This window comes from Penicillium lagena (assembly GCF_028827675.1).
Source record: "Penicillium lagena strain IBT 129212 chromosome Unknown utg000003l_segment0_segment0, whole genome shotgun sequence".
NCBI lineage: Eukaryota > Fungi > Ascomycota > Eurotiomycetes > Eurotiales > Aspergillaceae > Penicillium > Penicillium lagena.
This window is the reverse complement of record NW_026623224.1, coordinates 3,127,204-3,152,599: the sequence shown is the minus strand read 5'-3', so window position 1 is coordinate 3,152,599 and position 25,396 is coordinate 3,127,204. Positions and strand designations below refer to the sequence as shown.

Here is a 25,396-nt window from a genome sequence, read left to right as displayed (position 1 = left end):
GCTTAATCTACTGCGACAAAAACAGCTGTATCGAGGGAGGTCCGCAATGCAGGTCAAATTGATTCCATAAATTACTCTTCTCTTAATGCCCACAAACTTGCACTAGGCTCTCTCCATGAACGCGGTTGTTCAGAGTGGCACCGTCGATGTCGCTTCCCATGTACCATGCGAGTGGTGTCTGCCGACAATGTAATCTGCTGTTTTTCTCGAATAGCAAATGGTCGTGCCGACATTCTCGTCGGCATCCAGCCAGGTATCAATACTTTATTTCCAGCAGCCAAAGTCGTGGGCATGACGAAGAGCGACTGGCTCTTACCAAAAGGCGGCCGACGAGCTAGCCGTCGCAGAATGCTCCTATGAGCTTTGTGCCGCGCTTCAGGTGCACCGGCAGAGAGGTGCGTATTTTCACGCCCGTCTGCAGATAGCGGCCGTGACCAGAGACGATGGATTCGTGATGGTCGTGAGCGGATGATGCCCGCCAAATCAGTATCATTACCTGGCTCATCTTCGGTAATCTGCGGAACCATTATTGCGGCTTGAAAGGCCCAGGAGGTATGCTTGACAGGAACAGCTCCGGTTCCTAGCTGGGAAACACGCACTTCGAGGTTGCGAGGCTCGCGCATGTACGTTTCCGAACCGCAGTGAGGCCAGGAGTGGCGTCTTCTGTGATGGTGGAGGTTGGGCATGATAATGATCATGGGTAGTAAGCAAGATTGGAAGATTTATGGGTAGTAGAACCTTTATCTTTTTCCCATAGTGAAGAAACGGGTCTTCAAGGTCTCCCTGGCAGGTACCCATATTATAAAGCAGTCGCCTCCGGGTGACAAACGCCGTTAGTGGCGCACATGCAGGGAGAGTGTGTACACTACCAGGGACCCGGGTGACTCAAATTCAGCGTCGCGGCCGTTCAGAGATCGTTCTAGACAAGGCAGTGCAAGTCGTGTTTGTGTCTTTGGCGTCGTGGAACACGAGTCGGGAAATATATTAATAACAGGGCTCCAGTGCCTAAAACTGTGAGATCCCGCTCATTTCTGGGCAAATCATGGATAGTAAACTTCGATACGACACAGTCACTGCGACACATGCTTTTGGTGAGTATGCCCAGGGCGGAGGGATGAGCTGGTCAGACGACCAGCACCGCCAATACCCCGTGACCGATCATTGATCAGCCAGATGAGAAACATTAAATTAGTAGATGACCTGAGAAGTGATTCCTGGCTATCACTAGTCTTGCAGGACCGGGTTTCGGGGGAGCTTTGAGCGGAGATCTGTAGCTGGTATCGTCAGTAGCTGGTATCGTTGAACCACTCATGGAGGCAGATTACCTCATATAATGAAAAGAAGCTGCTGACCTTGTCCAGTACCAAGTGGCCGAGCAGTAACTCGGCCAGCTTATCTTCCTTGGTCTAGTGGTCATGATTTCCGCTTGTCATTAACACTGAGAAGCGCGGGAGACCGGGGTTCGATTCCCCGAGGGAGAGAATTTTTTGTGTCTTTTTAATTTCCCGCAACTTTGCTTGTTCCTTTCTAAATTTTTATTAGGCCCCTGAATTAGCAAAGTGAAACCCAATGGCCTTTTGTCAATCAGTAATCTGTCTGTATGGAACGGGACTGACTTAGCGCGCAACGGATATACAACTAAATCCTATCTTAATGTACTCGAAGATTTTATTGAATACTATGAGTCTATTACTATATTCAATAAGATAACGCGCAAATTCACAAATCAAGCGTTTTATAGAAGTGGTTTGGAGAGCATAGAGTTGCGGTAATAGAATGGCCTCCGCACTCCCCTAATTTGAGTCTAATTTTGGAAAATTTAGGGTGGTTAGGCAAGTTCATGGCAGGAGAGCAAGAAAAAGTTGTAACCTTGGAAAAAGATTTTGCTCCTTGAACTCAATAAAACGGCATAATACCTAATTTCAACTATATTTTATTCAAGCGGCCCGGAAAATCATCATCCAAGTGCAGATGCATACATCATGGATGCTTGATGATACCTCTTATATCTAACACTACTCATCACGTTGAATAAAATGTTCATGATAAAGGACGTTCAAATTCCCCTACAGGGTAATTAGTTCCCTTTTCAAGAAGAAAAACGAATCGGTTAATCGGCCAAGCTCTCTCTAAGCTATTGACCTAACTGACATTGATGTATTGTGTATTTAACACGTTATTACACTTCTATCACTTCGAACACGGACATCTACACGATCAGAAAACTAATTTAGTTTCTAGATCAATTCTTGTACAGTCTATCTGAGCGTCTTTCCCTCCCTCTATCTTTTCTTTATTTTGTTTAGGAATATCCCAAAAGCTTATTAGCAAAACTGAATAGATTCTTGTGCGTTACGATAGCTTGAGATGGAAACTTCTATCTTTATTGAACATATCATGATTTTAACATTTCGGGCGTCCGTACCAGAATAAATTCAAAATAGACAGAGTCATTCGTATTGCATATGAAATTTGGTTCCACATACCCGACCAACCCTCATAAGTATCATGTATCAACTACACATCTACGTCCTCCACGTGCTCTGATGTACCGGTCTTGAAATCAATAGCTTTTGTGGCGGCAACACGGTTAGCTTCTGCCTCAATAGCTTCCAAGGGTCGTTTGCATTGCTTGGCAACTTTATCATTGATCGGGATGATGGTAGCATGGGGAGAGTCTCGGTCGAAGTAGACATCTAGATCCTCAAGAGTGCGGTAGGCTGTTTCGGGGTATAGGAAATAGACAACTGGTATGAATGCAATGTTGAATACCGCAAATACTGGATAATCAAGTCAGTAAATTTGTTTGCTTTTCGGTGTTGTGCGCCATACTAATATAGAAACGATACCCAATATTCTCGATGCCTGTTGGCGTAAACTGTGTGCAAATAAACCCGCATAGCTATTAGAAAGCATTAGTTCGGCAAATCAGGAAATTTACACAATATCCAACGAACCCAGTTTGTCGCTGTCGCTGCCGCAGCTCCCTGGGTTCTCGTAGCAAGTGAGTTAATCTCTGCTTGGTATACCCATGGAGCCATTCCCCAAGAAAAGCCAAATACTGCGTAAAAGAAGAACAGAAACGAAACAGCTACCACACCCCACTGGAATGGGGCTTGGTTGAGTAAGGCGATAGAAAGGGCTACCATCACATAGGCCAGGCATTGCAGCGAGAGACCACTAAGCATCAGCATTCGTCGTCCAGATCTTTCAATTAACCAGAAGGCCATTGCAGAAGAAACCATATACGAGGTGGCATTGCATCCAGTAAGTATTCTTGCCAGAAGCTCAGTTTCTCCCACATTGTTGATCAAAATAATCGTGAAATAGTAATTGAGGGCATTTATCCCGCTGAATTGCTAGTAGAGTGTCAGTAAAAATGCCAATTTGCGGGATATAGAGGTATAGTATGTACCTGCATGAATTGCCCACCGCATCCAAGAAGTATTCGCCTCAAGTGACCAGACCTATCGCGACGGGCAAGAACTTGGGTAAACGAGATTTGTGATTCCCTCTCGATGCAAAGAGCGCCCACTATTGAGTGGTATTCACTCTGAACAATGGGGTCTTCGACTGCAAGGCCTTCTCCTGAATACCGTCGAATGGCCTCTAGTCCCTGTTCGGTTCTACCAGACATCAACAGCCAACGTGGACTGTCGGGTATGAGGGGAAGGAGTGAAAGGAGGCACATGCATGGGATGAGCTAAAACTATTAGCTGCCGTTTTCATAGTCACCAAAGAGGATCGTACCTGTAGAGCCAGAGGGAGTCGCCATTGGTAACCACCAGGAAGGAACGAGCAGCCTAGTGTTAACCACGTTGCAGCACAATAAAACACTACATTATGACAAACTACAACCACGGATAGTTTGCCTCGACGATCGCTTCGACAGGACTCGGCTTGATAAACACCACAAGTTGAACTGGTTATTCCTTTTCCAACAGATCAGGACAAGGACATGAAAGAAAGAGAAATTTTTAGAAAAAAATTACACGTACCGTTTCCAACTCCATTGATCACACGCCCAACAATTAGCTGAGCAAATGAGTATGACGAGAATTGAAGTACAGCACCAATGGCACTGATGATCGATCCTGTCCGCAATGTGTTCTTCCGGCCCAGTCGATTTCCGTAGCAGGCTGCCAATAAACATCCTACCAGGTTTCCTAGCTAGAAAACGGTTAGGTTACTAGAAGTTGATAATGCCTGAACATACGCACGGAGAAGCAGCTGGCTGTAATGCCTTGAATTGACGACACCTTTGTCTGAGGAAAGACGTTGATAAAGTCCTGGCTGATGAGGATGCCGCTCACGACACCCTATTTCCAGTCAGTCTTCCCAGATATTGTCGGCTCTGGTGGAAGTGGCTGCAAACCTGATCATAGCCATACCAGGCTTGAGCGGCGGAATTTGCCGCCGTAAGCACAATTTCAAGACTGCGTCCGTCTAACATGTCTGGTCTAAGTAAAATGAACGAACAAGTTGTGAGATGGATATCGGGCCATGAAGCCATTTAAAGCTTCCGACCGACACTTACAATCTACTCCGCAACCCCAGCTTTTCTACTCCACATAGATCCCCAGATATGGCCATTGGTTCCCCGCAAGATTATGTTTAGCCACATATAGTTAGCGCATCCCAGCCTGGCCTGGGCGGGCCGTGTTGCTCCGACAGCGACCGCAAAGTCCTCGCGTCGCATTGACATGGCCCGACCGTTTCGACTACGACCGGAGAAACCCCGAGGGGTCCGGCTTGGTCCCCGCATTTATCTGAAAGGCCAAAACGGAAATGGTGCGGCCAGCATTGAGTGCACGAATTTCTAACGAGGTAATTCACTCTTTTTTTTGTCTCATACAGTTATGTCAGGGGTCATGTGAAGCCCACCCTCGTACCAGCTCCGCAGGTCATCTTTTATGTTTAGTGTGGAGTAACGAAGGTCATAGAAGCGAGAGGGGAGCGATGACGCTGAAATCAGCGATCTATGTTCCGAGATCGCTGTGCGTATTATGCTCTCGTACCGGAGAGCTAGAGGCCATCGTTTTCCGGAGCAGAGAAGTGCATAGGCCATTGAGCGAACACCGCTAGGGACGTCGGCATTGACCGTCTTTGCATAAACTGTATCTTGTCAGTAGGCGCATGCAAATTGTACCTATCTCCATACCAATATAAAAACGTGCGACTGTGAAAAAGCAAAGCACCAAATGCGGGTTGCTGACGCTGAGTTCTTCATCTGTCATTTGTCGCACTTTGAAGACCATGTTATCGCAGGCATATATGCATCGATTTGTTGCATATTGCCACTATTATTCTTAGCTACGAAGCAGTAAACCAGGAACTATTAGACATACCGGCTCTGCAGATGGGTCGATCTCGCGCGGAATTGTCGACATTCGTTGGAACAGTAGAATGACGGCTCTGTCCTTCATTAGATAAGTCTGGCCCGGAGAAACCGAAGGTAACTTACTCGTCTAGTACACAATTTGTCAAGACAATATTGGGATCCATCTCTGCTCGCTCCTCCTCCGCAAACTCTGCGTTGATCAACCGGTAGACTGCCGCCACAAACTCTTCGCGCCACGCTGTTAGACGTTCATCAATTTTTTGAGCTTCAGTCTGCCACAGGCTGCGGTCGTGCGGTACACTTAAGTCCCACGGTTTTTGCAAAAAGCCATGAACAAACCATAGTTCGTTGGTTGCGAGAATTATGCCCAGAGAAAATGCAGAGGAATAACGAAATTGGCCAAAAGACCAAATGTTAATGATGTGCTCAGGAAATGCCCAAAGAGAGTCACTACAGGGCAATATGCCATTCGACATGGGAGGCGAAGCACCAATATCCCAATCCACACCCACCGTTGACATACTGTCCAGCATCTCAGACATCCAATGTGCTCGAATACGTTCTTCTCGATCGATAATCGTCGTGGACAAGGGATGTAGGCGTGGGGGCACCGATGTGGACGAGTGGATGTGGTCCACCTGCTTTTTCACTAACTTTCCATAACCCAGCTGGGAAGCCATACTGAAAGATGTTAATTTGACCGTAACAAACACATGATCCAGATATACGTACCGTTTGCATAAGGCAATTAAATTCCAAAACTGCTCGAATCGACCTTCTCCATATTCGAGATTGGAGAGAATTAACAAAGCCTGGACCGATTGCAGAGAACAGGACTTGAGAGCTTGTGAGCTGACGTTATCTCGTAAAGTACCAGACCAGTGTTGTCGCTCATGAGATCCCACCAAATGCGATTCATAATGAATGAGGGTAACGGCACAGATTGCCTTGACGACAAGATAGTGGCCTAATGTTTTGGAGCCTTCCAGGTTTTGTAAACTTGCAGTCAAAGAAGGCTGATGTAGAATCGGAAACCAGGGATGGTATTTCTTGAACCAGATTGAGCAGAGTTCAGATAGAACTGGATATGAAAGAGGGTCAAATTGCGCAGTATTTGCACTCTGTGGGTTGTCGGCAGGACTGTCTCTGTTGGAAGAGGCAAAAATGGGCCCAGTGCTTCGGCCTAAATCATTCTCCTGGGAATAGATAGTCTGTGTCAAGTCCATTCCTGATCGACCCACTGTTGGGTCCGAGAACTCCCTATCAGAAACACGAGTATCTTGAACCAGTGTGAGCCTCCGTCCATATCCCAGTATCTGGTCGTACGAGAAATCTTTTACAGACCTTTAGGGCTGCTCTCTAGCATCTGTACCCGCTGCTCCAGCTCAACGAGCCGACGGTCTAGTTTGGCAATATAGCCCGCTCGGACGCCGGGCCGTCGAGTGGCCGCATAGTCGCATTCGAATTGGTTGTTCAGACAAAAGCTGCAACTGGGACGGCGGCGATCGCAAGCGATTTTTCGACTTCGGCATGTGGTACAGCTTTGTAGCAATTAGTGTAAACGAAACTTATGCGAAATGTGAGAAGCCTACGCGGCATTTTGGCCTCTGACCGGACGAGGGGTTGTGTCCATCTCGGCTTTTCTACAAATGCGAAGCAGCTAGTCAGGGCGGTCTCGTTTCACTTTCCAGCTTTCATTGATCTCTCGTATGCATTCCTGTCATAAACATGCGAGATTAGCAAGCCAAGGATTCTGTGCTCGTCAGTGAACACGGTTGGAAAACACAAAGATGAGTCGTCGGGCCCATCTTCTCCGCGTCGCCCCCACTCAGCGCTCTTTGCGGCCCAGGCACCGTGATTGCTCGGGTTGGACGGTATCTAGACGGCCCGTGAAGCACCTGTTGATTGGATCTGTGATGGAAGTTCTCTCGTCCAGACCCACCATAGCTCGTCATGCGGACTTGTCGTCCTCGGGCTGGTTTGGCTAAGTTGCGCAGTGGGACTTTCATTCCTTCGTCTTGCCCTGTGATGCCAGCACATGAACCAAGGAGGGAGGGGCAGACATAAAATTCCACGAGCTTCTGTGCCTATATATATGGGAGACTTGAAAATTTTCGACGATTGTTTTTTCTACTGGATATTCTTTTTACTCCCGTATAGCTGAAGCTGCCCGCGAAAAAACAAAAATTTTTGTAACTTCTTTACCTTCAAGACCAAGACCTCTTTTGAAAAAATGACGTCGACAAAGTACGATCATATTATCCAGCTTCCGCAGACGGCTCAAGTCGATTTCGCGGTGGACGCCCGAAAGGTGGCACAGGAATGGCTAAGCAATCTTGAAGACATCTTCGCTACTGGGAACTTCTCCCGAGTGGACGAAATCCTCCACGAAGACTCGTGGTGGCGCGATATCATTACTCTGCAGTGGGATTTTCGCACCATTCGAGGTCGGGAGCCAATTGAAACATTCCTCCGGCAGAACCAGCAGTTAGGTCCTCTGTCATCATTTCGTCTCCAGGAAACAGGTAACTTCCAACCGAAGCTGGAAATTGTCAAAAAAGATTCGAGTCTTACTTGGATTTCTTCGCTTTTCCATTTCGAGACGCGCATTGGAAAGGGATCCGGTGTCCTGAGATTGATCCAAGATAAACCTGGTGTCTGGAAAGCGTATGCGGTTTACGTTACTCTCCAAGAGCTCAAAGGATCGGAGGAGCCACTTGGTGAAAGACGCCCGTATGGGACCATTGATTCAATGCCTGGTGGTTTCTCTCAAGGAACATGGTCGGAGCGGCGGGAACGAAAGCTGAATTTTGTTGATGAGGAGCCCCAGGTACTGGTCATTGGCGCTGGTGTGTCGAAACGATCGAATGTTCAGTATTCTTTGCATGCTAATACCTTGAGAAGGTCAGTCCGGACTGAACGTTGGCGCTAGATTACAGTCACTTGGGATGTCCTGCTTGATAGTCGACAAGAACGACAGAGTTGGAGATAATTGGAGAAATCGTTACAGTGTTGGTTTTAACTTGGCGCCTTAGCTACATGCACTGCTAACGCACAGACAGACTCTTGTGACGCACGATCCGGCCGAGTTTACCCATATGGCATACCTTCCATTTCCCAAGAACTGGCCCCAATTCACACCAAAAGACAAGCTGGGCGACTGGTTTGAGGCATATGCATCATTGATGGAACTCAACGTGTGGACAAAAACAACTATCGCTAGTGCGAGCTACGATGATCCAAAAGCTGAGTGGACCGTAGATCTCGTACGTGATGGAAAGCCTCGAACAATTCGCCCACATCACGTTGTCTTCTGCACAGGGCACGCAGGGGAACCCTTGGTTCCTTCTCTCCCTGGTCAACAGGAGTTTAAGGGTGAAGTTTACCATGGAAGCCAGCATCGAGATGCGTCTGAATATGACGTAAAGGGAAAAAAGGTCATTGTAGTCGGTACAGGTAATAGTGGCCACGATATTGCAGAGGATTTCCATCGCAACGGTGCCGAGGTGACCATGCTGCAACGGAGGCCCACATATGTCCTAACTCTCGATAAGGGAGTTTTTATTCTCCACGAGGGCATGCACTGTGAAAATGGGTAAGTTGCAGTCCTCCGTGTCGAGAATTTTACTTCGACTTGTGAATTCGACCTCTCTTCTTCTATTGTGCAAAGGTCTTTATCTTACACTCCCGATATAGGCCCCCTACCGAGCAAAGCGACATTGTCGCAGAGAGCTTGCCCTACCCGGTACAGTTCGCTTTGTGCATCGACATGACGAAGCGTATTGCCGAAGAGGAGAAAGAGACAATTGAAGGGCTTCAGCGAGCTGGTTTTCAGATTGAATGGGGTATTGATGGATCTGGAATTGCTCGCCTCTACTACACACGCGGAGGTGGCTACTACATTGACGTTGGGTGCAGCCAGCTCATCATTGACGGCAAGATCAAAGTCCATCAGAGTCCCGATGGTATTTCAGGGTTCACACCTGATTCTTTGGTGCTGAAAGATGGGACCCATCTGAATGCAGACATCGTGGTGCTGGCAACTGGCTACGACAACATGAGGACCACATTGCGGAAGGTTATGGGCGACAAAGTGGCTGATCGTTGTCATGATGTGTGGGATTTGGACCAAGAGGGAGAGTTGAATGCAGTGAGTACTATATATCTTGATTCTAGAGGGCGGACCTTTGCTCAATCTTATTTAATAGATGTGGCGGCAAAGTGGTCATCCGAATTTCTGGTACATGGGCGGCAACCTCGCGATATGCCGCATCTACTCCAGGCATGTAGCCTTGCAGATAAAGGCCACGGAGGAAGGACTCCGACCAGCCTCAATTCCAAATTAGGCTTTGCGAGTGGTGCTCAAGTTCGCTCATTACTATAGATGTGATTTCCACTTGTTTTCTTTATAGCTAAGACCTATATGCGTACGTTTGTTGGGTATTGGAATGTTGCTATTGGAACATTTGTATTCATACAATTATTATCCCGTAGCTCAATAAAATGCTAAGGTAAAAAGAATGCTGGTCCCTTGATTGCGAACAAATCTGTGGGGGTTGCCATGACGTCAGACGGCTTTCTCCACATCACGCGTTTCACCCGTGGATTTTGCAGCTGCCTAGGATTATCTCAACTGCGACCAGTCCAGCCCATCGAAAAGTGCCAATTACTTCTATCGAGAAGTAGCCAAGATGAGCGAAGGACAGTCGATGCCCGGGGAGCTGGAAGATACAGATAGCTATGACCTCACCCAAGACGAGCTGGAAGGTGAGACTGGTGGGAGTTTAACGAAGAGGACACCAGCTGCACAATGGAAGCTATCATCCAAGACTGTTGAGGAGAATCTTGCTGCGGGGCTTTCTAATGAAGATCTCTGGATGCTCATCCGACGCTTCAACAAGGTTTGTCTGGTCAATGGCACCAAGCAAAACATTCTGACATCGTCTGGCAGCAAATATATTACTTGAAGGCTGTCCCTGGGACCCCACCACAAGATATTGATCTCAATAGGGCCGAAGATGAACAATTTCCTCCAGAAAAGCTGCGGATGACCTTGGAGCGGTTCTACACTTCTGTGATTGTAGGGATTGTCAATCTCTTCAACCATATCAACCGACTGCGATCGTGGAAAGAACCGATCCGAACATCTGTATTCTGTGCGGTATATCTCACGTGCTACAATTTGCTTCTGAACTGAGTGAGATATTGATTGTCTGCAGGTTTATTTTGGCGCGTGGCTCAGAGACCTCCTTATTCCCGCTATCATCGGCCTCTTCGTCTGTTTGATCATATGTTCACCAATACGGCCTCTCCTCTTTCCTCCTGTTGTTGCTTCGACGGATGACTCGAGTGAAAACTCCAGGAAGCCTGTGGCCGAAGAGCCCGAATCGCAAGACAGTATCACTGGCGCACCAGAGTCACATAAAGGCGAGGCCGCTGAGCAAGAAGCTACCAATCTAGTCAACAGCGTTGCTACTGTAGCCATCAAAAGTGCGGCTGCAAAGTATGGCCAGGGTGTACCACAAGATGCCTCCGAGGAGCCACCTACGCCTGATGAGGGGGAGCTAGTGACTCTCCCAACAGAAACGGAGCTTGACGCTGCTCCTGAAGACAAAACAAAGAAGCCAATGAAGAGGAAAGTGGCTAATGCCACTGATAAGACGATGCGTGTTATTAGTGACATAACCGACATTTACGAAAAGTTCGCTAAGTAAGTAATCCTCCAGTTAATCGTTGGGTCAGGTTAATAATAACGCTGCCACAGTCTTCTGTCTCCGACCCCACCATTTCTTACGACGGCAGTTCGCCTACGATTGGCAGTTATATTGACTGTTGTATGCGTAGTCATTCCCTTTACTTCAAGCTACTGGATTATCAAATTCGGTGCATTTACCGTTGGACTTGTTTTCTTCGGCGATCCGCTTTTCCAACGGGCCTTGGATATCTTGAATTTCAAATTTCCGGGCTGGAAAAAGCATTTAGACATTCAAATGTAAGTCCAATAACAATTGAACCTGTCATCTTTAATTCGCTAATGGCAGCTTAGGACACTATTGAAAGGTGTCCCCACCAACGCGCAGCTCACCTTGACCCTTCTGCGAATTGGCGAAATAAACTCGGCACCGTTACCACCACCACCAGGCTCTCAGGACAATGAGCGTTCCTGGCCACTACGTCGCAATAAGTCCCAGGCGAAGCTCTCTGATCGGGAAATTGGTCAAAACAGTACCGATGGTCTCCACAAAAAAGAGAGGTCGACCGAAGACTTGCCAAAACCAAAGCCTAAGAAAAGATGGGTCTTCAAAGTTCTGAGGTTCGTGCGCCAGACGATAGCAACAGCGATTAAGGGGCATATTGCGTTCGACCGAGCGATAGCCATTGCAGGATCGACACATACCAAGCATTTAATTGGCATGTTGCAAAAGAAAGGCTGGCTTGCCGCTCCCTTTGGCCCTCTGAAATTCGATGCGAAATATCAACGCAAGCGAGGTGCGGTGGTCATTGATTTATCGAAGGAGCCACCTATCTTGTACTTCACGACATACCAATCTGCGGGATTGGATGATCTGCGACTGGAAAGTCGGAAAAAGGGATCAGTGCTGTTTCAGATTCCAGTGCCGGATATTATGGAATTAAAGAAGACTGAGGGATTGGGATGGAAGGGCAAGCTGATTGTGGAGCTGACAGCAGGGAGCAAAGAGGCAGCCGATGGTTTGATTATAGGTGGGAAAGAAGGCGAGTCCTTTCAACTCACGGGTATGCGAGCACGAAATCAACTTTTCAACCGACTGGTCGCTATTGATGCACAGTTCTGGGAAAGCCATTGATTCGCAAAGCGGCGATATATAGCTAGACTGGAATATGACACCTAATATAGCCGTCATTCCAACCTGGGAACTCTCCATAAGTTCCGTTTCATCTGGAGGCAACTAGACAGTGTATTGCAATAAAGATCTTAATATTCTTGACGTGTCTCATTGCATCAATGAGAAACATGAACCATAAAGGGGAGTTATACATATTCACAATGCAGCCGTCAAGTTTAACATACAGGCTTAGAGATCACACATTTAGCAGCCCGCCTTCATGTAGCAGTGAACAATCGTCTCGGCCTCGTAGCTTCCATTACTGACGCAGTCCGTTGTACTGCTGAGTTCATAGACACAACGACCAACGGCAGTGTTATTATGGCTCGTATCAATCACGTTTGCGTAGAATGTGCCCGCAGATGGAGTCTCGCCGCCATTGTCGTTCATACCCGCACCACAGTCGTCTTGAAAAGCGACATCAATGATTTTATATTTAATAAGTAGTAGGGGCATTGGGCTTACCATTTCCTCCTGGGGTACCGATTACATACCCACTTGGACAACCAATGCCACTGACATCCATGCCGCACCAATCTGGTGCGTCGAAATTTTGGCCAGGGCAGCCGCCGCTACCATCGTCGGGGTTAAAGTTTCCGGCATCGCAGATGTCCGTTCCATCATCCCAAAGAACATAGTTACACTGGGACTGTTGAGCAGGACCAGCTCCAGCAGAGCCCGATATGCCTTCTCCAGACATGCTGCCAAGGTAGAAATCGGCAAATGCGTTGGTTGCAAAGGCAAGACCAAGAAGTAGAGTCTTTGAAACCATTATGATGTTCGAGTTTGATTTTATTGCAATGGGTAGATGAAACCACGTGCGATTCTGAAGGACGCAGAAATTGATATTGTGTTCAAGTCAAATGTACGGGTACTCGGTAATGGTCCTACTTATACCTTGGGACAAATGGAGATCAATAATTCGAAGCTATTGCTTTCGTCATAGTCATTAGCTGTGGATTCCGCCACGTCAAGTCATGTAACATTTGCCTGACGCAAGTAGCCCCCAGATTTTAAACTCGGATGACCTTGTCCAATCCGTGACAGAGATATTAATACTTGCCTGTAAAATTCTCCAAGGAGGTTCTATGTATGGGGGCCAAATATGCCAGAGTATGATACCATGGCTTCCAATCACACCAGTGTATCATGTGGGGTGTTTGTGGAGCATAGTCGAATACGGATGTAATTTGGACATATCTAGATTACTTACTATTTGTAGTCTTCATTCGCTCAAAAAACAAGAACATAGATTAGAAACATACTGGGTCCAATGCTCTGAGGTCATACCCAAACCTAAACTTACCAATGCTTATTCTAGAGTCCTGTAAGCGAAAAGAATCTTATCATTGAATGTTTCCGATTCTGCAGGTCATGACCGTCGATTTTTAAAGCATATTTACAATTTCGAGTAAATCAAGAAAATATTCTCTTGACTGGAGGCGGCTGGCGGCAAAATACTGACTGCATCGCACTTCCAAAATAGGCCACTTTACATCGAGCTCATATTGCCATCCAAGCCTCAAAATCGCTACAGCCTATCACTTCCATTCAATTATCTTTTGTGTAGATTATTATGAGAGCTTAACAGTGTTACACGTGCAGGCCATCATTAGGTGGCGCCAATCCCTCCGGTGATCGTATGATTACGAAATTTTGGCCCCTGGTAGGTGGACCCTGATCTCCACTGATCAGCGTCTGCTTCGTCTATCCGAGGCGTTGAAGCGAGAACTAGCGGCAAATCATGCCTCTGGTAGCCTCCCCCTCGCTCCTGGATGGATCGATAGAATTTAGAGACGACGATATGCAGCAGTTGGAGCGCAGAGAGGATGCGTTAAAATTGACAGCTATTCTTGCTCGGGAATAGAAAATGAGATAGGCGGTTGTATTTTATCGGTCGAATTCTGCTGAATCTAGAAACAACCAGTTCCAGATTGCTTCTTTTCAGGGCTGCTTTTCCAATCCCACCCGCTTCCAAGCTTGCCTGATGCGTCCATGCTACCCTCTGAATCATGAGAAGAAGACATTGCCAAATAATCTGTAACTCACCCTTCATGGCACACGGGAGTACTATCGGAACCGCTCTTTCAAGATCTGCGACTGAGAGAATCGTTTCATTGGTCGCTACCTCGGCCATTATTGTAAATTTACCGATTGCGGAGAGTGTGGGGTGAGTATCAAGAGTCGTATTTTTATCTTCGCTTTATTCCTCGGCAATCCTGCCAATTCGGGTGTTTAGGGACAAAATTAGATCCACATCAATATTGCAAATGTTCCGTGCAACCAAGAAGTGAAATACGTCAGACACTGCTAGCTGGAAGAAGAAGACAACCCTCCTCGCGCGGAAGATATTCTGGCCACTATGAAGAAACTCCATACAAAGCTAGAAGGCCAAGACTGATGCGCAATACTGGCAGCACTTTCGATCGCTGGCTCGCCCGCCGAGGTACTTGAAGAGTGCAAGGATGTCATCGTCTCTCTTCCTACGCAGTTCCGTGTTGAGACAATCGACGCGTATGAATCGAGATCGTTACTTTTCCTATTGCGTATGTCGCAAATCGCATCCATGCGGCTATCTTCTACGATGGACTTTTGCGTCGTTAGTGACATTGTCGGTCCGACATTGATCAGGCCAGGTAAGTACTCTAGAATGTTGGTTAACAATAGATTTACTAAGACTAGAGATCTATGAATGCTCTCTCCCAGTCTATTCGTTGCAAAGCTCATATAAGAAACAAGCGTACTTTTGCCAATACATAGAAGAAAAGGGAGCGTAGTCTATATCCAACTTCCATATGTGTGTTCCTCGGATATGAATGAATGCAAAGAAATAAAGGAACCCATTCTTAAATCACGGGGAGATCAGGATGATTTCGGGTGATTCACTTCCATATTCAAAGTACCAATCAATTCACACTTCTCCTTAAACGCACCATGAGCATACTCGTTGCAATTCCAATTCTTGTTCTGCGAGTTAGCTGCATAGTGTCCGCTCCAGGCACCGTTAGTGCGAGCCACCTTGAGAGTGAATTCATCGATAGAGTCGATGCCTTTAGGGAAACCGAACTCGTAGGCTTTGTTGTCGCACTTGACCATCGTGTTATGGGGTACGGGCAACCCGCGTTCCCTGCAGATCAATGTTAGTACCTGTGTTTCTTTGCATGTATAGAGAGAAAAAGAAAGCACTTACCAGATAACACTGCAGTTAGTCTTAACATTCTTGTTGGGGTCGCCCATGTTGAACATCATCGTGCCCCGATTGAACTCCGAGTACAACGCGGCGGTCCAGCTATCGATGTAGATCGGCTGGAGAGTAGTGCTCTCCTCGCCGCTGGAAGCGGTAGGAGCGGCGAAGGTGGTGCCGGCGGCCAGGCAGATAGTAGAGATGGTGGTGAACTTCATTTTGAATAGTAATATTATTGTAGTTGAACTTGAGCGAGTAATTATTATATTTGTATTGAGACGAGGATCTGAGATGACTGAAGGGGATGTTGAGGTTGTTGATGATACTCATTCTCGAGGGCATTCCCCTCCCCTTTTATGGCTTTTCCATCGTCTTAGGCGTTCTACACATTTGTACGCAAGTTCTAAAAAAGGATGATGCTATGGTCACTGACTCAAAGAGCCGAGTTACATCGGTAATGCAACTAGGGTATCTTAGATCCTTCGAGGCCGACACAGCTTATGGCCAACAGTCAGGATGGGATCCAAATCAAGCTAATCCAAATTTAGGCACCTCTTCGTGGGGGCTGGAGAGTGCTCTTACTGGCTCGGACTCAGCTATCTCCCCAAAAGCGATTAGGGTCGCTGATCGCCTTAGCCAATTGAAGCGCCTAGGCGTTTAGCCACTAAAATATTTTTAGATGTGGCTTAAGAGTGAGACATGGTGACTCTCTGATTCAAATCCTTCGTTAAATGTAGACGAATGTAGTTTGCTTTCACAGGTAGCTTAGGTATGGTGTTTTGGTTTGACCCACTTGCTTGTGAAATACGTTAGTGGCCTACAGTGTTCCATCAACTAGAAGCAATGTCGAAGGATATAGACTCAATTTTATCTAGATCTAAAGACCATCCTTTAGCCTCGCTTAAAGTGCCGCAGGAACTTCAGCCCTTTTGAATGCCTCGATGCCACATTGGTGTGGTAATAGACTTGAGCCGCATCCATAATGGCCTTCACTTTGGCTGCGGGGACCTTTTCCTTCCGATCTATCGAGTACAAGCCGTTGACCTCTTGTTCGATATCCGCTCTAGGAATATGTGTTAGTCATGCAAGGATAGAGGGACAAAACAAATGGTCTTACAGTTGAGTATAAACCAAGCCACAAGTGTGGCCTCCTTTGACTACAGCCATGACCAACTTTTCAAAGCGGACGAGAAAGTCATCTGGATCACTGGCGGTCGTATATCCCCAGTCCCTCTCACCAGCTGCGCCTCCCTTAGTGGGGGCGATATTCACACCACCAAATTCGGAGCAGATCACTGGAGCACCCTGCCTGTGTTGTGCACCCGGATCTAAAATATTGGAGTCTGGGCCCGAAATTGGCTTGCTGAACATGTCGCGATTGGATTTCGGGCCTAGTATTCCACCTTCCATCTTGGAGCATGTCGCAGCAAGCTCTGCTGAATCGCTGTAGTCATGATAGGTCGTCAGATCGGTCAGGACATGCTCCCAACCGCAGTTGTCATTAATTGGTCGGCTAGGGTCCAGTGTCCTATTCATTGGCGTTAGCGTATATTAACCGAAACGATATCCCCAATACATACTTTGTCAGGTAGTACAGCTGTCGAATATGATTCCGCTGTTCAATGTTGTCCTTGAGTGATGTATAGGCCCAGCTCTCGTTGACAGGAGTCCAGGTGACGATAGACGGATGGTTGATATCCCTTTTCACGATCTCCGTCCATTCGCTGTTGAATCTCTCAACATACTCATGGTTGAACTCGTAGGCATTGGCAATCTCGCCCCAGACCAAAAAGCCTAGGCGATCGGCCCAGTAATAAAACCTAGGGTCTTCGATCTTCTGGTGTTTGCGGCATCCGTTGAAACCCATTTTCTGGGACATCACAATGTCGTCTTTTAATGCCTGTCCGGAGGGAGGTGTCATACCAGTATGATCCCAGTAGCCCTGATCCAGGAATAGCATTTGGAAAATAGGCTTGCCGTTCAGTCGGAATGTTCCATCACCGTTCTGCCATGAGATGTTCCGCATGCCTGTCGTGGTGTGGACTTCATCCACCAACTTTCCAGAAGCATCGTACAGGCGCAGAATCAGGTCATATAGAATAGGGTGCTCTGGTGCCCATAGTGCTACACCATCGTGCCAAGCCCCTTCAACGTTAAAGGGAGCCTGAGACAACAGTTCCTTCTGGTTTGGCACTTTCATGTCAACTTCAAGATTTGCGAACCCTTTGTCTTTTGGAAGGTCGTTCACAGCCTTGCTAACGGAATGGCTGGCAAGCCTAGATTCAATTTCGACGCTACATTTCGCGCCAACTAGGCGTCCTGCCACAGCAACGCGGGCATGCAGCTTTCCATGCTCGATATCATCCGAGCGGAGAACAGTGCCACCACTACCACAAGAGAGTCGCATGGCAGGCACACTCTCCAGCCAGACAGACAGCCAGATGCCGCTAGTCGGAGTATAGAAAATACTCTCGGGAACAGGTTTCCAGTACTGCTTTCCACGGGGCTGGCCCAAGTCCCAGGGTGAATCCCGAACGCGCAGAGTCAGACGGGCCGTCTTGGTATTCGAATCAAAAGCATCTGAGACATCAACATCGAAGGGAACGTGGCCTCCTTGGTGGCCGCCGACTAAGCGGCCATCCGCCCAAATGGTGCAGTCGTAGTCCACTGCGCCGAACCGCACGAGTAGGCGGTTGCCTTTGGCGATTTCGTCTGCGGTACGAATGTCATCGATATTGCGCTCATACCACAGTATCTCGTGGGCTTCGTGGACACCAATGCCCGACGCGGGATACTGAAATGCGTACGGGACTTGGATGCTCCGTTTGGGGCCTGGGATCCCCTTCTGCTCCCATGATTGCGACAGCCCCACGTCGGAGTCGTCAAAGATAAAATCCCATGCCCCATCCAGAGAACTCCAATTAAGAGAAGGACGGGCAAAGTCAGGGCGAGGATAATCTGATGTGGCCATATTTTGAAAGTGAAAGGTCCAATGTGAAAGGTAAAGGGTGTCAAAGAGGAGAGGGAGTAGTTTCGACTTCCGCTCACGGCGACGTCATGCCCCACCTCCGACGTGGGGTTCGCATGAGGTGATCGCCGTTGGTCGCAATGGTTGATATTTCAGTTAAGACAACGATTTATATTGGCAAAGATCTTTCAAATTTATATAAAATCACTGGGTATTTCTAAAAAAAAAACGAGTTGATGCAGAGCTGAATGCTGCAAGTTAATCTACAAGGGCGAACTATACAAATGAAGCGAAGTGGTTCCCCTTCAAGGCATCGAGGAACTCTTGGCGATCTGGCGCGAATTGTTAGCAGCTAATCGAATGTCGAACGTGTCCACGATAAAAGCACAACTCACCTCTAGTATTCTGAAACAAGATAGATATAGGGCCCTCCCGTTGACCATCAGTTGTCGACCTAGGGCCGCGAGCCATAATGTTTGTCATGTCAAGTGAGACTCCACGGAAGAATGGCAAGCGCGGGAAATTGACCCGCGTGCTCTCTTTGGAGGAATCAGAACTGGTAGATGAGACAGAAGCGGTAAGCCAATTGTCCTGGACACTGCCATCCCAACGTGCAGCGAGTTGGATCGAATTTCCCCGACGCCAAACCTGAACTTCAGCACCGCCCTTGCTAGACTTCTTCGATCCAAAGAGGGATTTGTGCTTGGTGGATATTGATAGCGCATGACGAGAGAAGAGCAGATCATAAAACGGAGAAAGGGCACTGAGGAACGAACGCGATACGGGCTGGTTGTCGAATTCGATGACAATTTTGCCGGTCTTTCTTTCACAATGAGAGAAGCTCACTGGACTATCGGCATGGTAGAGCCGGTCAACATGCGTAGAGATGTAATCCGCGTAGGAGATGCGTGGGAACCGCACAGTGAGAGAGGCATGTTCATAAGCGTAGTCTGTGTCACGGTAGACAAAGTAGAATTCCGAGTATCGCCACGAAAACTTGGTTTGAAACAATGCCACGGCTTTGTATTTTTTGTGCTCCTTTCCAGTATCGACGACGTCGTAGATACAGCCGGAGCTGCTGGGCTGAGACCAAGCAAAGTCTGTGGGGAAATTCATATATAGTATAGCCTTTTCAAAGTCTTCCGCACTTTGCTGTGTGCGGAAGCGCAAACCGACTCCAATATTCGGCGTATCGGCATCATACACGTACGAATACAAGGTGTTGTAACTTCCATCGGTTTTGTCTAATCGTTCCTGGCAGGTATCCGACCATCTCAACAGAACTTGCCGTGATACATCCTCGCGGCAAACTTGGACACGACTCAGGGGCATGAAGAACTCCATGCATCCGGGATTTTGCTCTGCAGCTGAGGAGCTGATTACCAGTCTCCGAGTAGACCGCCAGACATCGCCATATGACCGCTCCAGAATGCGAATCTCGCATGATTTCCATATAATGGACGGATTCATAGACTTCATGTGTGGCGTCTTCAGCTGTTCGAAGGTCTCCACCGAGGTTTTGAAGATAATGCTCTCGTTAAATTTATTCGAATCAATCGGTTCTCTCTGACGCACTGCTTCGAAGTAGGACTTGGGAATTTTGACGAACTGGCTAAGGTCAGTCTCGAATTGGAATGAAATGGAAACACTCGTGTTGTTGAATTTGAATGGAAAGGGTTCTGAAATTCGCACTCCCGGAAACCCAGTCATGGCTTGATTAGACAGCGCAATAAGCGGCGGTAAGTCATTCGGCAAGACTTAGAGTCAAGTTAGTGTCATTATCAAACTCGAATACACAATCCTGCAACTTACAATCTCGCTGAAGACACAACTTGCCAGTCTGGTTGCACATAATGACCTTCGGTTCACTTTCGCCGTATTTGGTTATCAGAAGTAGCATGTATGGGGCGCCTTTAGTTCGCATGCGGAATTTCTTGCTGCCAATTCCGGCGTTGACAAAGGTGCGGAAGAGGACTCTTTCGTCTTCCTCACCAGCATCATCCTTATCAACAGTTATCCAGCGGGCATTCTCTCGCCTGAAGGAGAAACCATTCCCCTTCTCTGCAGCTTCTTCTGGTTGCAAAGGCTCCCAAATTTCCAGGTTCTGTGAGCAGAGATCGGATGTTTCCGGGATATCAATTGATGTATATTGAGATAGCTCTTCATTGATACCCTGTCATGATGTTAATATAGTCGCACAAGAAAGACTTGAGCTACATACTTCGGAAAGTTCTACGACAGATTTCCGGTTCTCGTCGGTTAGAAGAGCTGACGAGTCCTCATCCTTTAACACAACATCGTACAAGATATAAGATGCCTTCAGAAGGTCCGCATATGCCTGATGGCTGGTAGTCTTTGAATCCGTGGATGGGCTTGTACTCCCTCGAGCACTAACAAAGACGTGCCTGTTGCAGTTGATTAGAGTCGCACGCGCCTGATACAACTGATTAGCTGTATATAACACGTAGCAGCGAGATCTCATTTACCTTTAATAGCCACCATGTTGCAATGCGGAGCCAATCTTGAGTGTCTAGGTTTCTGATTTTAAGCTCACCATTGGCTGAGTTTTCGAATCTCACAAGAACCTCGCGATCCGGCTTATGAAGTTTGTCCGGCACCTCATACCGGATGGGCGGTGAAAGCTGATCTGATAATTGAACCTGGCGCAGCTCCTGCATTGCATTGGTGACCGCATCCATGACATTGCGTTGAATTTCAGTATTTGAGGACTGACTGGGGCGGGCCATGCTCTGTTTTTCGAAAGTAGATCCCCAAACCCCCACGTCCACAGTTCGACCATCGAATGGGCCATCTGGTATGTCGCAGCGTTCTCCGGGATGGACGCAGAATGCATTCATCATGCTGCTGGTCACGGAGCGCGTGGTGTTCAAAGACCGCGGTGATGTAGGAGCAGTCCCACTATACAGCGATGCATCAGATCCGGATGTAACCGAATCTGAAGATATTGATATGTCCCTCGGGCCACTGGCAGAGAACCTGGGAGCGTGTGGACCAGATATGCTGATAGGGGTTTCGCGAAATTCGGCCCTGCTCCCTTTCTCATAGTCTCCTGAAAATGCATTGCGAGGACTCAAGGGTGATGGTTTGAGTTCCACATCTGGACCGGCTGGAAGCTCGGCAGGTAACACCGCTAGCTCATCTTCGTCCATCGTCTGAAGCGTTGACCGTTCCGAATGAGTCAAGGAATCACTGAGATGATCAGCATGCGCATTTTTATATCGAGGCAACATACTTACTCTTCGATGTCACTCATGCAAATTGTCAAGTTATAAGTTTGCAGCATAATCGTGGACCTTATCTCTTCGATTTGGGAACACTGGGTCACCCACGGGACTCTCTGCCAAAACTGTGATCCATCGCCAATTCCCCACGAGCGATATTGGGCTAGAATTTCTTTCAGCTGCTGCAGAGTTGTGGAGCACACCTCCAAGCATTGCTCCAGGGTACGTTTTCGGGCGTCGTTCATTTTCGCGAAGAAGAATATATTGGAGTGGACATCGTCGCCAAGCGCGCGCAGAGTGCCCTGCAGAGATCCCAGTCCGGTCACTAGGTTTTGGAATTCATCGGGGGCATTTTTTTGGGAGACGAGGCGACACTGGCTGTATAGCTCCCACGTCAGCTTTGTGAGGCCCGTGATTTCCACAATCCCAAAACCGGAGGCCATGCTTTGCATCTGCCGATCTTCACAGCCAACGAAGGTCTTCTGAGATTGATCCAGTGTTGCGCAACTGCAGGCTGGTCGCAACACTCTCGAAGCAGATCGGTGCCTGTTTACCCCAGAGCGACACTTCAGCTGCAACCAGCACGAACGAACACAGAATCCAGGGGCAAGTGAATCTATGCAGATATTCGTCGTCTCACACGCCAGTATGTCGAAGTCTGGAGCAAGAACACATCCTCAAAGCCGGCAGACAGGATGATCAAAAGGAAAAGCGCGGAGAGTATCATGAGTCCCCGAAGACAAAGCAAGGCCCGGCCGGGGGGTTGCAACCCGTACAATTGCCACTAAATCATGCGTGAAAGCGGGGCACTGTTGTACCTATTATTCGCGATATTGGGGGACATTAGCCAGTCATGGTGGTGGATCATTGAGCCGCTAAGGGGCCACGGCTCCGATCCTGGTCAGCGGGCGGACGACTCGGCCAGTGATTATCTTCGGTCCTGTGCGCCACCAACTGCACCGGCCCCAGGGCGAAACAAAGAGAGTCGGAGGACCAACAGCGAAAAATAATATGGGGACTTTAGAAGCGAGTGATGGTTCCAGAAGGATTCTTTGTTGTTGGTTTGCCCGAACGTGCCCCCCGATGGTCCACTGATGCCTAAGGCAACCGATTGGATCGATCCCCTGATCCTTCATGAGAACGATCCTTTCCTCCTCCATATTTTGACTCGGGAGCTTGGATCTTACTGTGTTACTTGAATCATCGACTTAATCTTTCCTCCCTCCAGGAGTGACGAGTTCATCCCCTAATCCACAATGTCCGCGACAGACTCCTTCACGCTCGACACCCCCACGGTGCTCTGCATCGCTTTTGCGCTCTCGTTCATGCCCATTGCATACCTGCTCAGCAAGACCTTTATCCCGGCGCATCGGACACGCGACCGCATTCTGTTCTTCTGGCACGCCTACGACGCGCTCACCCACTTGTTTATCGAAGGTAGCTTCCTCTACGAGTGTTTCTTCAGCTACGCGACCATCGCGGGGATCCACAACACGGAGCCTTTCTTCCTCAACCGTGCAGACCGCATTTACGGCCCCGCGTACGGCTCCGGGCCCAGTGCGCGCATGTGGCAGGAATATGCCAAGGCTGACCGTCGCTGGGCCGGCGCCGACCTCACCGTTGTCTCATTGGAACTGCTGACCGTCTTCCTGGGCGGTCCGGCCGCATTGTACACCTGCTATCTGCTGTACCGTTCGTCCAACCCTAGCATCAGCGCGCCGGCTCGCGGTGCCGCCAAAGGTTCGCTGTGGCTGGTCGCTTCGGCGCTCGCGACTGCGGAACTCTACGGTGGCTTCATGACTTTTGCGCCCGAGTGGCTGACTGGCAGCTCACAGCTTGCCACGGAGGATCCGGTCTACCTGTGGCTCTATCTAGTCTTCTTCAACACCCTCTGGGTGTTTATCCCTATTTGGGTTCTGTGGGAGGCGGCTAAGGAGCTTCGCGGGGCATTTGTTGCGGCCGAGGCAGGCTCCAGCCGCAAGAAGCAGTAAAAGTACAGCGGGACGAAGATATGATCCCCGGTTCATATGAAGTGGATATCTAGATGCGATTGGAATTCTTTTTGGATAATGGACATAACACCTAATGCATGCATCTATTTCAGAACAGGCCCTTTTTATCTCTCTTCTTGTACAGCAGGAACCACAGCCCCATTAATTGGAACGCTCCGGATATCATCGCAATTCCACCGAAGAGTTGGATGTTCACGAAGTTCAGATCGGCGTTGCCTCGTGATCCAATGGAAGCCAATGCGCCCGCCACGGGCGCACCAATGAGAGTCGCAAACCCGCTGATACCTTGCGCCATACCCAGCCATGTTCCCAGGGCTGATGGGTCGGGACATACATGGGGGAAGACGCTGGGTGGAAGAGGGATCAGAGCACCGGATACACCTCCTGAATACAATCAGCCAGAAGAACCAGGAGAAAATAGGACGACCTACCATAAAACGCCGAATACAGGATAAAACGCACTACACTGTGTGCACTGATCCAAGACAGACACAGAACTCCCGAAAGCAACCCGCAGAAGACCCATGGGATCATAGATCCAAAGTGATGTGCAACGGTGGTAGTGACCACGCGACCAATGATCGAAGAAGCCTGCGAGATAATAAGAATATAGAGGCCCAGTGACCGTGTGGTACCGAGCTTAGTCTCCGCATAGGTCGGGATATAGTAGAACGGGGTCATGTATCCCAGAAAAAGGCAGAAATTTGCAATGGTATAGCTCCAGAAGGGCCCATCTCCAAAAGCACGCAGATCAAATAATCTTCGAGTGCGCCCCGGAGTAGCTGCAGGTCTTTGTGTGTTAGGACTCTTCCAGAGCAGCAGAAATGCCGCCGTAACAAACAGGGTGAGCATAACAAAGCCAATAACCCGCACCGTCCACGCAAACTGGATACGGGGTAGAAGCTGTTCGAACAGTATGGTATAGATAATGCCTCCGGTCGGAGCACCGCTCGTCGAGACGCCGAGTGCAACAGCGCGTTTGCGCACAAAGGCCCGACTAACCAGTGCAAGGCTGGGGATATACAACAGCCCGAACCCCAGACCCATACAGATACCCTGACTCAAAAAGATTTGGTAGTATGCATCCGCGAGACTGAGCATCATAACCCCCACAATAGACAGGGTCGTGCCGACGAAGATCATGGCGCGATAGTAGCCCAGGTCGAAGAGGGGGCCGGATACAATTCCGCCAACGATGAGTAGGAAGGACTGGACGGTGCCTATCCATGATATGGCTGAGGAGCCAGAGGACACGAGATAGGTCAGAGCGTAGAAGCTTTGAAAGGATCCAAAAGCAAAAGCCACGCCCCTGTGCATGGAATAGTCAGTTTCAAGCCTTTGCTGGACATGGTTCTTCTCTTACCAAATATTGAAAAAGATGAAAAATGCACCGATCACTTGCAGCCAGCCTCGAATGCCGCCTTCTTTGACCGGCGCAGCAGCAGGCGGGGAATTCTTCTCATCGGCCGAGACATCATTCTTTGCGACAGTCGCAACAGCCTCGTCTGCTTCATTATTTGTTGGGTTTGACATAACTTTCCCGCTCTGTGAAGGAAAAGTATCCGGACCAGAGAAAGTGTTGAAACTGCGAGGTGTTCAGGATCAATCACGCAATTAGCCCATATTATCAAATCTAGACGCCATCGGGCAAGAAGCTACAGTAACACCTCAAGACCTGAAATTATTCATCCAGAGCAGAGCGGGGTTCAGGGCGTTGTAAAGGGAGATTATTAATGAGCAAGTGAGCCTGCTTCGGGAATTATTCCGTCAATTTGTTCCATGC

The 25,396-nt window shown here is 48.3% G+C and overlaps 10 protein-coding genes across 10 annotated transcripts; 2 read left to right on the top strand and 8 right to left on the bottom strand.

Annotated features, from left to right (window-relative positions):
* Positions 1 to 71: 71 nt before the first annotated feature.
* N7510_006486 (uncharacterized protein) lies at positions 72 to 623 on the bottom strand (the record flags this gene model as incomplete). The annotated part of the gene is made up of 1 exon (XM_056978412.1): positions 72 to 623. The coding sequence occupies one exon, from the start codon at positions 621 to 623 to the stop codon at positions 72 to 74; it is 552 nt and encodes a 183-aa protein (XP_056834444.1).
* Positions 624 to 2,517: 1,894 nt separating this feature from the next.
* N7510_006485 (uncharacterized protein) lies at positions 2,518 to 4,453 on the bottom strand (the record flags this gene model as incomplete). The annotated part of the gene is made up of 8 exons (XM_056978411.1): positions 2,518 to 2,780; positions 2,833 to 2,878; positions 2,958 to 3,359; positions 3,416 to 3,703; positions 3,751 to 3,932; positions 3,999 to 4,170; positions 4,221 to 4,319; positions 4,376 to 4,453. The coding sequence occupies 8 exons, from the start codon at positions 4,451 to 4,453 to the stop codon at positions 2,518 to 2,520; spliced, it is 1,530 nt and encodes a 509-aa protein (XP_056834443.1).
* A 6-nt stretch (positions 4,454 to 4,459) lies between these two features.
* N7510_006484 (fungal specific transcription factor domain-containing protein) lies at positions 4,460 to 6,567 on the bottom strand (the record flags this gene model as incomplete). Its single annotated transcript, XM_056978410.1, has 7 exons — position 4,460; positions 4,893 to 5,115; positions 5,162 to 5,300; positions 5,349 to 5,415; positions 5,465 to 5,623; positions 5,681 to 6,022; positions 6,074 to 6,567. Coding segments are annotated over 7 exons (1,425 nt in total).
* A 1,007-nt stretch (positions 6,568 to 7,574) lies between these two features.
* On the top strand, positions 7,575 to 12,168 carry N7510_006483 (uncharacterized protein; the record flags this gene model as incomplete). The annotated part of the gene is made up of 8 exons (XM_056978409.1): positions 7,575 to 8,171; positions 8,404 to 8,936; positions 9,038 to 9,491; positions 9,985 to 10,242; positions 10,293 to 10,502; positions 10,561 to 11,051; positions 11,106 to 11,333; positions 11,388 to 12,168. The coding sequence occupies 8 exons, from the start codon at positions 7,575 to 7,577 to the stop codon at positions 12,166 to 12,168; spliced, it is 3,552 nt and encodes a 1,183-aa protein (XP_056834441.1).
* Positions 12,169 to 12,411: 243 nt separating this feature from the next.
* N7510_006482 (uncharacterized protein) lies at positions 12,412 to 12,979 on the bottom strand (the record flags this gene model as incomplete). Its single annotated transcript, XM_056978408.1, has 2 exons — positions 12,412 to 12,614; positions 12,673 to 12,979. The coding sequence occupies 2 exons, from the start codon at positions 12,977 to 12,979 to the stop codon at positions 12,412 to 12,414; spliced, it is 510 nt and encodes a 169-aa protein (XP_056834440.1).
* A 2,090-nt stretch (positions 12,980 to 15,069) lies between these two features.
* Positions 15,070 to 15,609, bottom strand: N7510_006481 (uncharacterized protein; the record flags this gene model as incomplete). The annotated part of the gene is made up of 2 exons (XM_056978407.1): positions 15,070 to 15,334; positions 15,398 to 15,609. 2 exons carry the CDS (start codon positions 15,607 to 15,609, stop codon positions 15,070 to 15,072), a joined length of 477 nt encoding a protein of 158 aa, XP_056834439.1.
* Positions 15,610 to 16,282: 673 nt separating this feature from the next.
* On the bottom strand, positions 16,283 to 18,362 carry N7510_006480 (glycoside hydrolase family 2 protein; the record flags this gene model as incomplete). The annotated part of the gene is made up of 3 exons (XM_056978406.1): positions 16,283 to 16,454; positions 16,509 to 16,919; positions 16,972 to 18,362. 3 exons carry the CDS (start codon positions 18,360 to 18,362, stop codon positions 16,283 to 16,285), a joined length of 1,974 nt encoding a protein of 657 aa, XP_056834438.1.
* Positions 18,363 to 18,635: 273 nt separating this feature from the next.
* Positions 18,636 to 22,044, bottom strand: N7510_006479 (uncharacterized protein; the record flags this gene model as incomplete). Its single annotated transcript, XM_056978405.1, has 6 exons — positions 18,636 to 18,691; positions 18,755 to 20,116; positions 20,172 to 20,532; positions 20,581 to 20,793; positions 20,846 to 21,569; positions 21,617 to 22,044. The coding sequence occupies 6 exons, from the start codon at positions 22,042 to 22,044 to the stop codon at positions 18,636 to 18,638; spliced, it is 3,144 nt and encodes a 1,047-aa protein (XP_056834437.1).
* An 813-nt stretch (positions 22,045 to 22,857) lies between these two features.
* On the top strand, positions 22,858 to 23,592 carry N7510_006478 (EXPERA domain-containing protein; the record flags this gene model as incomplete). Its single annotated transcript, XM_056978404.1, has 1 exon — positions 22,858 to 23,592. One exon carries the CDS (start codon positions 22,858 to 22,860, stop codon positions 23,590 to 23,592), a length of 735 nt encoding a protein of 244 aa, XP_056834436.1.
* A 109-nt stretch (positions 23,593 to 23,701) lies between these two features.
* On the bottom strand, positions 23,702 to 25,146 carry N7510_006477 (uncharacterized protein; the record flags this gene model as incomplete). Its single annotated transcript, XM_056978403.1, has 3 exons — positions 23,702 to 23,997; positions 24,045 to 24,922; positions 24,977 to 25,146. 3 exons carry the CDS (start codon positions 25,144 to 25,146, stop codon positions 23,702 to 23,704), a joined length of 1,344 nt encoding a protein of 447 aa, XP_056834435.1.
* Between the last annotated feature and the right edge of the window lie 250 nt (positions 25,147 to 25,396).